The sequence below is a fragment of the Meriones unguiculatus genome, chromosome 16 (assembly GCF_030254825.1).
Source record: "Meriones unguiculatus strain TT.TT164.6M chromosome 16, Bangor_MerUng_6.1, whole genome shotgun sequence".
NCBI classification, from domain to species: Eukaryota; Metazoa; Chordata; class Mammalia; order Rodentia; family Muridae; genus Meriones; species Meriones unguiculatus.
The window spans coordinates 780040-793436 of NC_083363.1; the positions used below are offsets into that span (position 1 = coordinate 780040).

Sequence of the window (13397 nt, forward strand, 5' to 3'; positions counted from 1 at the left end):
TGAGATCTTGGAAGGTTAGAGGCAGAAAGTTTAAGGTCATCTTCAGCCATATAATTAAACTGAGGCTAGCCTGGGCTACAAGCCTTGAGAGGGGATGCAGAACCCAGAACCCCAGTCTGATGACTAAAGAGGACTTAAAAAGCTATGCACAGAGGGAGCAATCAATGGCTCAGGTTCAAGGTCACTTGAGAAAGCATCAAGATAAAAATGGAGACAGCACCAGATGACTGTCTTGAGATTTCTGACCACTGAAAGAACTTGTAGTTTATTTGGTAGTAAAGACACAGGAAATGAAGTTCAGGAGAAGGGAGAGATGATTAACTCTGGGAAGAGCAAAGGGTAACGGCGCCACTGTGTGTGTGTGTGCTAGTGACCTAGGCAGCACGTGCCATATACAGTGTTCAGTCTGGAGACAGTGTGGTAACGCCAGTGTCTGGAAGCAGTCTCTGAAGAGCAGAGAGGAGCTAACACTCGCAGAGGCAGAGGACATTTGGAATTTTTAAGGATAAAAAGAAGGGTATCATTTTGACTAAGCAGGGGCTGGTGTGACCGTGGGCACTGGCTGTGTCAGCAGGGAGACACTGCAGGCACTCTCTCCTCATGGTAGACCTGGAGCAAGGGTTCTCAAGATCCCTCATGGCCCTGTCTTCCCTTCCCCAATCCACCTCCACAGGGCCAGCAAGAGAGGCCTGAAGCTGTCCTGAGTACACCAGCCATATACCCTGAGGCAGGGACTGTCCTGACCTCAGTGTTTTTAGATCCACGGATCAAGAGCAAGATGTTGGGCCTGTTTTAAAAACTCCCTTCACAAGGACTACTCTGCAGAGGTAATTTATTGACCACAACTGCTACCTGAGCCACAGTACCTAGATGCTTTCTGAGATACAGATGGACCTGGGAATCCCACCTCCTCAGATCTGGGATTGGAGACCATGAGCTTTGCTAGCCACACCAGGAGGTCCCACAAGCACCCCAGGACACAAACTTCAGCAGATCTATGTCCATCTCTGCATCTTTAGGTACTTAACTCTGATGGGGTAGGAAAAGTAAGTTTAAGAGGCCAGGAAAGGTAGGAGACAGAGTGGTTTTGGGCAAGGTGAACCTCAAATCTGGGGACAGCAAAATGGCTTCAGATGTCAGTGAAGGTCTTCCCGTGGGCACTGGATAACAACTGAACCAGGAAATGTTGCTGCCCCTGTTTGTTCAACTGAAGAGCACAGAGCCAACATAAAGGAATGCTCAGGAAGGAGGGAGTCAATTGGTCTTCAGAGCAGGAGACCCCAGAGGAAACGGTCAGGAGGGTGAGAAGCTGGAACAAGAAATACGGATAGAGTGACAGTGCTAAGAGATATCTTGGCTGTAGCAGTGGGGAGATGGGTGGCAGCAGATGCGACGTCCCTCCTCCCTTCTCCTCCTGGTGCTCTGGCCAAGAACCTGCCTCCACCACATAGTCTTGGGATCCCAGTAAGGGAAGTTTCCATGGACGTGGATCCAGGCAACCCTTCTTCATCACAGAGTCCTGGAATCTCAGAAAAGTAAAATTTCCATAGTGTGGCCCAGACAGATTCTAGAACTCAGGGTCTTAGCAGAAGGCGTGTTCCTGGCCACTTGAGCCACAGGAAAGGAACCAGGCGCCGGCTGAAGGTGGCTGTGAAGGTGTAGATGAGTTCCTGTGACTCTGCATTGGTGAAGGTCACGGTGCCCCCTTCATAATCCAGGGCGATACCCACTCTCCGGGGCCTTAGCACTGGGAAGAGCTGGGCCTCGGGGCTTGTGTTGGCCCAGATGCCTGAGGGGGAGAGCCGAAGGGCCCACACACCATCCTCTGGCCGCAGGGACAGGTCCCCTTTCCTCTTCACAGAGTCTTTAGCCACTCCCACCATGCAACTTTCCAGAACTTCTTCGTCTTCTTCCTCTTCCTCCTCCTCTTCCTCCCCTAAGGATTCCTCATCCTCATCTGTTTCCCAGTCTTCATATCCATCCTCATAGCCAGCCTCATCATCATCTTCCTCCTCTTCCCCTTCTTCTTCCTCCTCTCCCTCCTCCTCATCCTCTGACCAGCCTTCCCTCTCCAACTCCACCTCCCAGTATACCTTGCCCCAGGTGAAGCCCTTGCTGCCCAACACCCCTGGCTCACAGTCAAACTGCTGGGGGTGCAGGCAGTCACTCTGGTACTGGCTGGTATAGGTCACACACTTCCAGTCCTCTGAAAGCTGCAGGTACCCACTGGCCGACTGTGGGTCCAGGGTGACACTCACTGTGGGACAAGGGAGGAAGTAAGTGTCAGTGGTGGGCTGCAAAGGGAAGACGAGTCTCCACAGTGTCGGTGCTGCCTCACTGCACAGTTCAAAGAACACTATTTACACCATGGTCTCTGTGACCTGTGTCTCCTGCAGGGACTCAGTACCCACAGCACACATCTGGGTGGAGTGACCTCTGGCCTTGGGCTGCCACTGTCTGTTCTGTTTCAGAGCTGTCTGCTCTGAAAGGAGGACCTTACTGTGGTCAGGAAGATGAGAAAAAGGATTAGAATTGTGACCTGTGGCATCAAAGTCTCATCAGTACTGCAGACTACACAGGAGACTAATCTGAAATGTAAGGGGTTGGGGCTTCCTTTGGGCAATACCAGTGAGGATTCCACAGCGGGACTTTTCTTTCTGAGGAAAAGTGGGAACAACCTTTTGTTCACTCACCTGTCTTATACTCCAAGTCTCTCAGCAGCTTGCCTAATGAAGGGAAGAAAGATAGAAGTGACTTTCTGCAAACTTAGGAGCCCATTTCTTACTTGGTATTAATTCTGGGACAGGGCTCTACTGGATATCCCAAGGAGAAAAGATACAAAGATTCAGAAGCCAGAACTCCTTGGAAAAGTAAGATGGGAGTATATGGGTGAGAAGCCAGGAACCCTCCAAGTGTGGCCCAGCCTGACCTCTAGCCTGGCACCTTCCCTGGTACTTACCCTGGAACTGCCTCAGGCCTCGCTGCAGAGAAAGAAGTTTATCTGAGAATTCTCCTGCCTTTCTTTTAACCATGTGAGGGATGGCTTTTCCAATCCAGAACTTCTTCCGTGGGTACCTGAAAAAGCGATGGACACAACAACCTGCCACTTGGCTCTTCTTGCTTTTCTGCCAGTGTTTGTGAAAATTACAAAGTGAGCAGGAAAGGTCTGATTATCCCTAATCAAGGACAAAAAACTGGCCAAAGATACTACCTGAACCAAGACAAGACTGCCAGCAGATTCTTCAAGTGGGCACTCTGTCTGGCAAGCCAGGCTTTCACTCTCTCACTGTACAAGACAGTGAGCCTAGCTGGACCTCAGAGATTATGCTGGGAGAGAGCAGTCTCTAATCCGCAAAGATCAACCACTTTCTTAAAAGCTGCGGGATGAAACAAGGGTTGCTGTGCCTTTGGCACTCTATCACTCCCCACTGCTTACATGGACCATGGCCATGGAAGGGGGAGGGGAAAAGGAATGAATAACAATGAGCAAATGAAACTTTTACCTGTTGGCGAAGTCCTTGGTGTCCTGCAAGGGAAGAAAACACAAGCACCAAAGTGAATTAAAACTGTATTCACAGTCAAAACCATATTAACAGGCAGGTACACGAGAGCAAACAGCATACATGGCTTCTTTCCCTAGAACTAACAGTCTAGTGGGGCATCAGATAAAACAGAAAACAAACAATGGGCTGGAGAGATGGCTTAGTGGTTACGAGCACTGGTTGCTCTTCTAACCGACCCAGGTTTGATTCCTAGCACTTACATGGCAGCTCACTACCATCCATAACTCTAGTTCCAGGAAACCCAATGCCTTCTAGCTTCTACCAAGCATGCAAGTGGTATGCAGCCATACATTCAGGTAAACATACCCACACATATAAAATAAAATGAAAAAAAAAATAGCATAAGGGCAGAAATGACTAGAGGTGACAATGACAATGACTTGGCCTCTCCAAGGAGACATTTAAGCTAAGGTTTGAATAATGAGAAAGTACTAGCCAAGTGTATGATAAGGAATGGGAAAGGCTTAGAGACAAGGCAGGGCCAGATCAAAACAGGCAGAACGGATGGTGAATTTTATTCCACACACAAGCAAGTAAAAGGCAATCCCCCAACACCGATTCTCCCCCACCCACTTGTAAATGTGTGTGGGTGGGTGTGCATGTGTGGTGTACCACAATGTACATGAAGGACAACCTGCAGGAGTTGGTTCTCTCCTGCCACCAGGTGGGTTCTGTGGACTGAACTCAGGTGGTCAGGCTTGGTGGCAGGAACCTCTGCCTGCTGAGCCACCTTAACTGCTTTCTCCCCTTCTTCATAATACTAAACTTCGTGAGTTCTGGCCTGACATGTGACCAGCCAAGGAACTACATTTCCCACATTCCCTACCATCATGTCTGGTCATGTGACTAAATGCCAATGGGGATGTAGGGGAAAAAATCAATACTTCTCACTCTTGTCCTTTAAAAAAAGCTTTCTAATTATTTTCTAGTTAGCTGAATTCTGAACAGCGATGAGTTCAACCCAAATCTCATGGCTGAGAACAATATCCCCAAGACTAGACAGCTAAAAATAAGCCCGCTCCTGGACGATCTCACAGACGTCTCTAGACCCTCACCTCTGAACTGCTATAAAGACAGGAAAAAACGTCTGCTCTATATGAGCTACCGAGCAAAACCGAGGTGACCAGTCACTTGGCGGCTCCTTGGCCCAGGGTGGCTGGAGTCAATGGAACAGGGGAGGTCATCCTGGAAGCTGCCATGGACGGCAGCAGGGGGCAGAAGAGAGAAGCTGAGCAGTTCTGGACTGTTTCAGAGCAACACAAGCTGATATGGTGGCCAAGGATCACTGAGGATAGGCACCTTGTGCAGGAGGAACAGTGGTGTAACTGTATGACAGGAAGACAAGAGGAAGGACAGACAGGGTGGGGCCTATTGTGCAATGATGCTTTGGGGAGGATGAAGCCTTCACAGTTCTCTGCGTTGACTTTCAGTTTCCTTTCACTCATTCCACAAACCACTGCTAAGTGACTCCTTGACCAGGCAGGCACTGATCTAGAAACTAGAGGTAGCAATAAAAAAAGAAATCCCTACCTGTGTAGAGCAGGCATCCTAGCAGAGGGAAGCAGACAAGAGAAAGAGAAAAAAATCAACATAAAATGTAACATCACACCATGTTAGCAAGTGACCACCACCACTACTACGGACGTCAGTAGGGTAAGAGGGACGGGCAGAGAGCAGGCTGGCTTCTCAGAGAGGAACAATTTGGAAAGCAAATGCAATCATCAAATTGTGGCTGTTAAGGACTGTTCCAGAAGATTCGAGCACTTTGCTCCAGAAAATAGAAAACCTATCAACAACAGCATTTTGTGGAGTGGTTTTAAGCAGATTTACTCTCCTAAGCACTCCATCAGGGGAGCTTCAGGGGCAGAGCTCTGAGGTACAGATTGGGGCCTGTGCATAGTAGCTACTTCCAGGGTGAATCAGGGGAAAATACTCTCTAGACAGACACTGGTTGACAAACCCTGGCACTATCAGCTGTTCCACTCATAACTCTTATCTACACATCCACACACAGAAGGGCTGCTGGGAAATTCGGATGTGCTCCTTGAAGGGGAAGAAAGAAAGTGGGACAAGGGAAAGGAAACAAGCGACCCAGAGTCTGCCTAGTGCAGAGGAAAGGGGCAGGGGGACACTGGACAAAAGACAAGAGTACAAAGCCTGGGAGTAGGACACCAGGTTTGAGTTGGGCCTCATTCCTAAACTGCCCCAGGGTCTACGCCAGCCAGTCCTTTTTCATGTGTCCTTTTTCAGTCTGCTGCACAGTGAGGCCTCCTGTTGATGCAGTCCGTGCTAGGGATTGGCATCACTGTTCCTTCCCTCCTGGTTACTGAAGTGTCCTGCCACTAATCTGGAACCCCATTTCCTAAAGACCTTTGTGTGTCCTCTGGCAGGAAGGTTCATTAACTCAAACCACGGAGGAAACTAGCAGACATCCCTTCTCCTGGCTTGTAAGGAGAGAAGGCCCAGCCTTCCCCTCTTCAGTAGAATGCTAAGGGTGATAATGACTCTGGAAAGTACTAGGAAGAAGACGCCTGCTCTCCCTCTGTGTCCTGAGCATCTCTCACTTGTCACTGTTCTCCAGACTGTCGCTCCATGGTCCAGAGGGAGCCTCGCATCTCTTTTCCTTCTTCACTTGCCCTCCCTTTCCATGCACCTTGGGACCCTGACAGCCACGACCTAGCTGTTTCTCATCACCTTTCTTCATCCCTAGAACAATATGAGGCACCTACCCTGTAAGAACCCGCCTTAGCCAGGCATAGGGGGCACACACCTATAACCCCGGCACTCAGAGGGCTGAGGTGGGTCTGCCTTATATTTGAGGATAGATGGTATATCATAGTAAGACTGTCTCAAAAACAACAAATATCTGCCTTATTACAAGGAGGGCTCGATGGAGGTCTCAGGTTGAAGGAAGGAGGTCAGCAACAGCAACCTTTAGTTCTCTGGCACTTTTAAATTCTTTAGATGCTTTTTATAGATGATTATTTTTCTAAAGATGTCTAAGCTTATGAGGACTCTGGAGTAAACGAGGAGGATGAAACTATCATACTCATATTTTAGACAGTAAAACTGAGAGCCCAGGAGGAATTTCTTCAAAGGCCATGTAAGAGTGGTAGGCCAGGCCCCACCCTGGCTCCCTCCGGGCCCCTCGGCCTCGTACCTGCATTAGTTCTGCAGCTGGCTGCCGCGCTTTGCCTTCAAGCTCGGAGATGACCAGAGCCAAGCGGCCAAGCTCACTGACACCCCGGGTCTTGAACTTCTCTCGGCCCTCGTTGAGCAGCTGCTCCAGGGTGGCCAGCTGGTCTAGCAGGTGCTGCTCCCGCTTCTTTAGAAACTGGTGGCCCTGCTTAAATTCCGCCACAATGTACTGCCTCTGCTCCTGCAGCTTCGTCTGTAAGGGCAGGGCAGAGGGGGCACGGTGTGTTTGTGTGACCCTCTAGGAACCAGGACCCGCTCGATCATCTGGTGACTCTGGGAGCAACGAAAGATAGCCCATGCATCCCCTTCTAGATAACATCTGTGTTATTGCCTTCAGGAAGCTCTGCTTGAGGGATATAAAGTCTAAGCTCAACCAGTCCTCCCTTCAGGACCCCCACTACTCTGTAAATTGAGTGTACCATATCCCTTCCAAGCGGGTCTGTGCCCTCCTTCCTCAGTGAGGCCATACTCAGGGACCCTATCCTGTTCTGAAGGCTGGAACCACCTGGGTCCTCAGTCCCTCTCGGTAAGCGAGGGTGCCTCCTACAGCAGGAGCTAGACAGCACTCTGTGAACCTGAGCTCTCTCCAGCTTTACATTATCTCTTTCACAACCTGGCTGCACACTGCTAGGCTTGACCCCAGAATCTCTCCACTGCCCACTTTCCCAACACACACTCCCTGAACTGGGCCAGCCTCATCAACTGTCCCTCCTGACTTATCTGAGAGCACACAATGTGCTGCCAGTCTTCCATCCTGCCCAGAGCGGGCCTGAGTCTCACTAGACAGCTTCAATCAGAGCTGCTCAGGCTCTCCCTGTCCCCTTCTTCCTGGTCTCTATTCTGAAGCTAGCACCCACACCCACACCCAGCTGCCCTCTACCCAGGAAATCAGATCTTCCCTCACTCTTACAAGAGAGGGCCCAAAGTCAAGTTCCTCAGTCCCCTCACAGAAGAGCCACATAACCCACTTACCTATCACGTGAGAAACCAAGCCCAAAGCCTGAGACATACAGCTGGCCCAAATGGACAGCCTGTGTCTGCAGGGACAGGGCGGCCCAACCTGCCCTATCGTTCAGTGAGCCCCGGTTGGCCTGTAGCCAGTCTAGCAAGCATACTTTCAAAGCCCTCCTAGAGACACCTCCCATCTGCACCCCTCCCCCAGACCATGCAGCCCCTCTCAGCTCTTGACTTGCACGTACCAGTGCATCCAGAATATCAGCTTCTCCCTTGGCCTGAAAGCCCTGAATTTTTTCTCTGTCTCTCCTTAGGGTGTTCAGGTGGTTCAGAATTTTTTCCTGGGAAAGACAAGCAGTGGAGAGAGATGAAGAGCTGTGGCAGCGAGGACCCCAGACAGACCCTCTTCCAGCCCTGGGAGGACGTACCCGGTGAGGCAGGGCGGCCTTCTCCACCAGCACGGCAGTGTGCGGGCGGTGCTCCCGGGACTCCCGGCACATCACACACAGCAGCTTGCCGTCGTCCTCACAGTAGTAGTGCAGCTTCTCCTGGTGCCGCTCGCACAGCTTCATGTCCTGTGGCTCTCTGGCCAGCTCCCCTGGCTGCCTGCCATTGTCCACCTTCAGCCGCTCAATATTCTCCACGAGACTGGCCAACTGCCACACAGGCCGGATGTTCTCCTTCTTAAAGGGCTTCTTGCAGAGTGGGCAGACGGGGCGGCTCCCCGAAATGGGGCGGATATCACTTGTGCAGCCTCGGCAGAAGACGTGGCCACAGTCAATGGTCACTGGGTCCCGCAGGTAATCCAGGCAGATGGAGCAGGTCACCTCCTCCTCCAGGCTCCTTAAGGGGGCTGATGCTGCCATCCTGGCCTTAGCCTGGGGGTCTCTGTTCCTTAGTGGGGTTTCTTCTTCCTCAGGGACCAGACCTGAAATCAGGAGTAGACTCAGCAAAAGGAGAAGAATGGCACCACTGCCCGAGCCTGTTCAAGCTAAGAGCACAGCCAGGAAGGAGGACTTTGCTGTCCTGGGCTGTGCAGGCATGGCCCTTCTAGGGACACAGAAGCTCAGCCAAGAAAAGCTATTTCTGTCAGCTATAGCTACAGCCCTCTTCCTGCCCTTGCAGCAACAGAAAAACCACATAAATACTTTGAGCTTCAGTTTGTCCATCCATAAAATGGAGAGAGGGAGGGAGAGGGAGAGAGACAGAGAGAGAGAGAAAGGAAGGCCTACAGAGGATTCTAAGCAGCTTACATGAAAAAGCTCTGTTGGAAACAGTAAGCATAAGCCTAATTCACAGCAGGAAATCTAGGAGAGAACCCAGACCCCTGGCTCCTCAGTCCAATGGATAAAATCTAAGAGCTAAAACTGAAAGTGGCATCAAGAATGCAGGGTCCTGGCACCTTCCAGTACACAACGCCCTGCCTGGGCAAGGAAGGTCAATGCTGGAACAGCAGCACTGTCACTGACGGGTACAATGGGGCCCACTAACAGAGCTCAGTGGACCCGGCTAACGTTGACATGGACAGAAAGCTGCAGCCCAAGGAGAAAAACACAATGCTGATTCCTTAAGGATGTGATGTGATAACAGATAAAACTGCTCTGCAGGGGACAGCACTATACAGACTTGAGACTTTGACCAAAACACCCCTGGGCTTAGACATGTGCGAGTTTAAAAGTATGTATCAATAAAAAAAATGTACATAACAATTTGAAATGAAATTCAAGCAGCAAGTGATGAAGTATCAAGTCCCCCGAATGTTGGTAGAAATGTTAAGGGTGTCTGATCGAATTCCTTGGTTTGCTCTTGAGGAAAGGGGCGACCCAGTGTTCTCAGTTTCACATACTGCAGAGTTTGAAAACAGAAAGGAAATGAAACTGTGGGGTGCCTGTGGGCCAGAAGCCCTTTCTAGCCACTAGCAGAATGGCCTGGAAGTTTAAAAGCCAGGCCAGCTTTCTGTTGTTTTTGTTTGTTTGCTGGAGAGAGAAGGGGTTAGCTCTAAGGACAGAATTGTGCTTCTCTATGATAGAGCTCAGCTACAATTCCTTTTTCCCATAAACCATCACGCCGTTACCACTAAGAACCCATGGTAAACCAGCTCATGCTGGGTCCGGTGGGTCCTTACATTCCAAGCTGAATAAAAACTACCATGTACATTAGAGTTAACAATGCAAGGCTGGTGGAAGATCACTGGCTAATAATACCAGAGAAGGTTTAACAGAATTAGATACTAAGGCAAAGCTAACAGAGCACTGGACTAACATTCTGTTTAGAATTAATGAGCCTCTAAGGCTCAGGGGAGTCAGGAGAAAACACAGGCATTCTGCAACTGGCACTGTAACAATACTACGTCACCAATAGATGCCAAGGCCATCAAGGGAAAGGTCCAGGCAGAGCCCACAATGCCCAAGGCCATCAGGGGAAGGTCTGGGCCCACAATGCCCAAGTAGATTATTTCTTAATGTGCCTTGATGAGGGAGAGATCCAGTGGTCACCTCAGCGAAGTAACCAAACCAGCCAATCTGGCACAGGTTTCCTGATGAGGAACCATGAGTTAAGCACCGTCACCTGGGGCTGGAGAGATGGCCCAGCAGTGAAGAGCACTTGCTGCTCTTCCAGAGGACCCAGGTTCAATATTCCCAGCACCCAAACAGCAGCTCACAACTGTCTACAACTCCAGTGCAGGGGAGTGACAACCTCTTCTGGCATCTTCAGACGTGAGGCACACAAACTTGCAGGCAACATATGACCCCTCCCCCCAAAAGAGATAGTTAAAAAACAAACACTATCACCTATGAAATTTTCTTGCAAAAAAATGTTTGATTTGATTGAACTTAATGAAGCCTTTAGATTTAACTTCCACCTTATGAAAAACAATTTTAAAATTTAAACCAATAAAATAAACACTACTAAGTTATCACACAGAAGGTCCTGTTAAGCACCAAGTTAAACCATTAGACAAATTCAGAATCTGGGGCATCCACAGACCAGTTGGTCTTTTAAAAAACTCTAGGGCAGGAATAGTGAGATGGCCTGGGGTAATAGAATCTGCTGCCAAGCCTGACAACTTGAATTTGATTCCTAGGACCCATATGGTAGGAGAAAACCAATTTCTGTAAGTTGTGTACACAGAGAGAGAGAGAGCGAGAGAGAGAGCAATAAAACTAAAAAAAAAAAAAAATCACAGTAATAAGCAAGTGCAAAAGATACTTGTAGCCTGGATTCTGATTTTAAAAAGCAGTTATAACAATACTTCAGGGATTATTAAGAAAAACTTAAGTGGAGATAATCTTAATTATCTGGCACCCACTGAGACTCTGCTTTTCAGCAATAGATGCTACAATATTTAGAGCTTCATAACTACAATTTATATTGAAATGGTTTCACAAAACTATACAAGAAAAAAATTTGGGGAAACAAAGGTTATGTTTTTCTGTTACACTAAAAGGGTAACTACCAGAACTGCTGAAAGCAGAGACCTAAAACCTTGCCTAACTCTTGAAAGAATGTGTGGGCTCAGAACAGCCAAAGCCAATGTTAACTACAGATTCTTTCGTTTCTGGGTCAATATGACTTGACAGTCCAACCCCACCGCCTGGCTACAAAGACTCATCTTGAACACGTGAGAGGTAAGACCGGAGATAGAAACTCAAACACTTGAACAATCCAGGCTCAAAGTTCACCTTCTAAAATCCAATAACCAACGTGGTTTCACACTCTGGATACTCTTCTGAGGAAACTGAGGGTTGGCCCTGTTAACTACTACACCAAAGCACATGGGAGTGGGAAGAAGTCCAGGTGCCCAAACTTCGGCCCAATTCATTCCACTTTTCTTACCCCAGCACACTGTCAAGTGAGGCCTGAGACCGGCTCCTCTGGTCAGCACCCAGATGACCCTGTCTACACAGAAGGCTTGGGAAACTGAGTGGAGGGGTGTGTACTCTTCAGATTTGGCTGAGCACCCTAGCCTTAACTGCCACAAGCCAAAATGAAGCATTCCTGTGAGCACTTTTTGCTTTTCAGTGATGGAGGGTTCTCAAGCTTGCAGAATTAAGAGAAAAAAATGCTGTTGGGGGCAGAAAGAGAGAGATGGAAGGGGAGACAAGGGGAGAGAGAGGAGAAAAAGAGGGCAAAGCAGACTACACCCCTTTCTGTCACACTATACACCTATTCTGTGAATTGCCCTCCACAAAATCTAGTGTTTTGTTTGATGAGGCAGTCTCAGGACTAAGCAGCTCAGGCTGGCCTTGAACTCTATGGCTCTACCTTTGCCTCCTGAATACTGGGATTACAGGTGCATGTCTGTGCAGAGATGCTAAAAATACTTTTCCTATGTACCATGTTCCCCTATCACTGTATCGTATATTTCTTGACCTCATTCTTTCTGATCATCTCCACAGGTCTGTACAATAACCTGAAACCTGTATCCTCCCCTCCGTTCCTGGTTCCAGGCAAAGTCGTCAGAAGTGAGCAGTCTTGTTTTCTCTGGGCAGTCTGACACAAGGCACAGGACACAGGGAGCCGCAGCTGGAGAAATGCCTGAATAAGATGTGGGCCTGTCTGTGGGGCACTGTTTTAGTTGTTAACTGGCCTCGGAGGGCGCTGCCCACCATGAGCAATGCTATTACTAGGCTGGCAGTCCTAAGCACGAACCAGTGAAGTGGTAAGTTGTGTTCCTTTAAATTCTGCAATCCTGCTCCGACTTCCCTCAGTGATGGACTGTGACCTGGAAATGTAAGCTGAAATAAGTTTTTTCCTCTCCAAGATGCTTGTGGTCAGAATGCTTTTATCACAGCGGCACAAATGCAGGATTAGTCCAGCTGACCACTACTCCCTTTTCTCAGCTGTGTGTTCTAATGCACAGGTGGCTACTGCACAGTAATTGTCTTGTGCCTGAAGTCACACCCCAGCTTCTCGAGCAGCAGATCTCCAAGTCCCTCCAGTAAGCCAGAAACCAGCCACAGTTCTACAGAGGCGGGGAGAAATTACAAACAAGCCTGCAGTATCCGGGCACTAACAGAACTGGGGACACTCGCTGTCCTCTGCCAACTCTCATAAGCACTTAACCTGCAACAAGCTTGCAGGGGAGGGGAGAAACACTGCACTTCCTGGCAACACAGTGGAGTCCATGCACAGTTCTTGACTGTGAGAATCACTGCAAGAAGTGTTACCGTAAAGGTCCACACCTCCTAGGCACACACTTGGGCTAAAGCTCGCAATCCCTAGCCCAACTCCGAAACGTATTTATCTGGGCTCTGGCTCCACACTTAACAGCCAGTTTCTGCTCTAGGTACTAACTTCTCTCCCTACACATGTGGCTTCTTTGCGCCACATCTACCAGCTTGCTATCTGCTCCTCAAACTCCCACAAGCAGAAAGAGCTCCTAGAAGACAATTAATCCCCAGGTGTGGACTCTAGTGCCCAGCCAGGCAAGTTTTATGGCCTAGGTTTGCGGCCTAGCCCCCAGCTATTTCAATCACCCCTAACATCTCTACAAATATGTCCTTGGGCCTCCTAACAGAAGCCCCCTTCTTCCTGTCATCCCAGAATACTTAGCTTAAGGCTCTATGTCCTGTAAGACCCCCACTTAATTGTTCACAGGGTGCAGTTGAAGGCCTATCTCTCAATTTAAAATAAGTAAATTCTTCCAGGAAGAAACTTCAGCCAGCTGTAAACCTGGAG

At 49.1% G+C, this 13397-nt stretch overlaps 1 protein-coding gene across 6 annotated transcripts in view; it reads right to left on the minus strand.

Moving 5' to 3' along the window:
- Trim26 (tripartite motif containing 26) overlaps positions 1 to 13397 on the minus strand; it is a 29269-nt gene that overhangs the window by 8851 nt on the left and 7021 nt on the right. For 2 of the 6 annotated variants that reach the window (XM_021651327.2, XM_060369014.1), the window contains 8 exons: positions 8144 to 8643; positions 7961 to 8056; positions 6724 to 6954; positions 5094 to 5111; positions 3504 to 3526; positions 2960 to 3075; positions 2694 to 2726; positions 816 to 2257 (listed from right to left, as the gene is read on the minus strand). In XM_021651327.2, coding sequence (XP_021507002.1) covers positions 1575 to 2257; positions 2694 to 2726; positions 2960 to 3075; positions 3504 to 3526; positions 5094 to 5111; positions 6724 to 6954; positions 7961 to 8056; positions 8144 to 8581 — 1638 coding nt within the window. In that variant the 5' untranslated portion in view covers positions 8582 to 8643 and the 3' untranslated portion in view covers positions 816 to 1574. Of the gene's footprint in view, positions 1 to 815; positions 2258 to 2693; positions 2727 to 2959; positions 3076 to 3503; positions 3527 to 5093; positions 5112 to 6723; positions 6955 to 7960; positions 8057 to 8143; positions 8644 to 8968; positions 9070 to 13397 lie in introns of those variants that run through there. The other 4 variants (XM_060369015.1, XM_060369016.1, XM_060369012.1 and 1 more) reach the window with 4 other exon arrangements.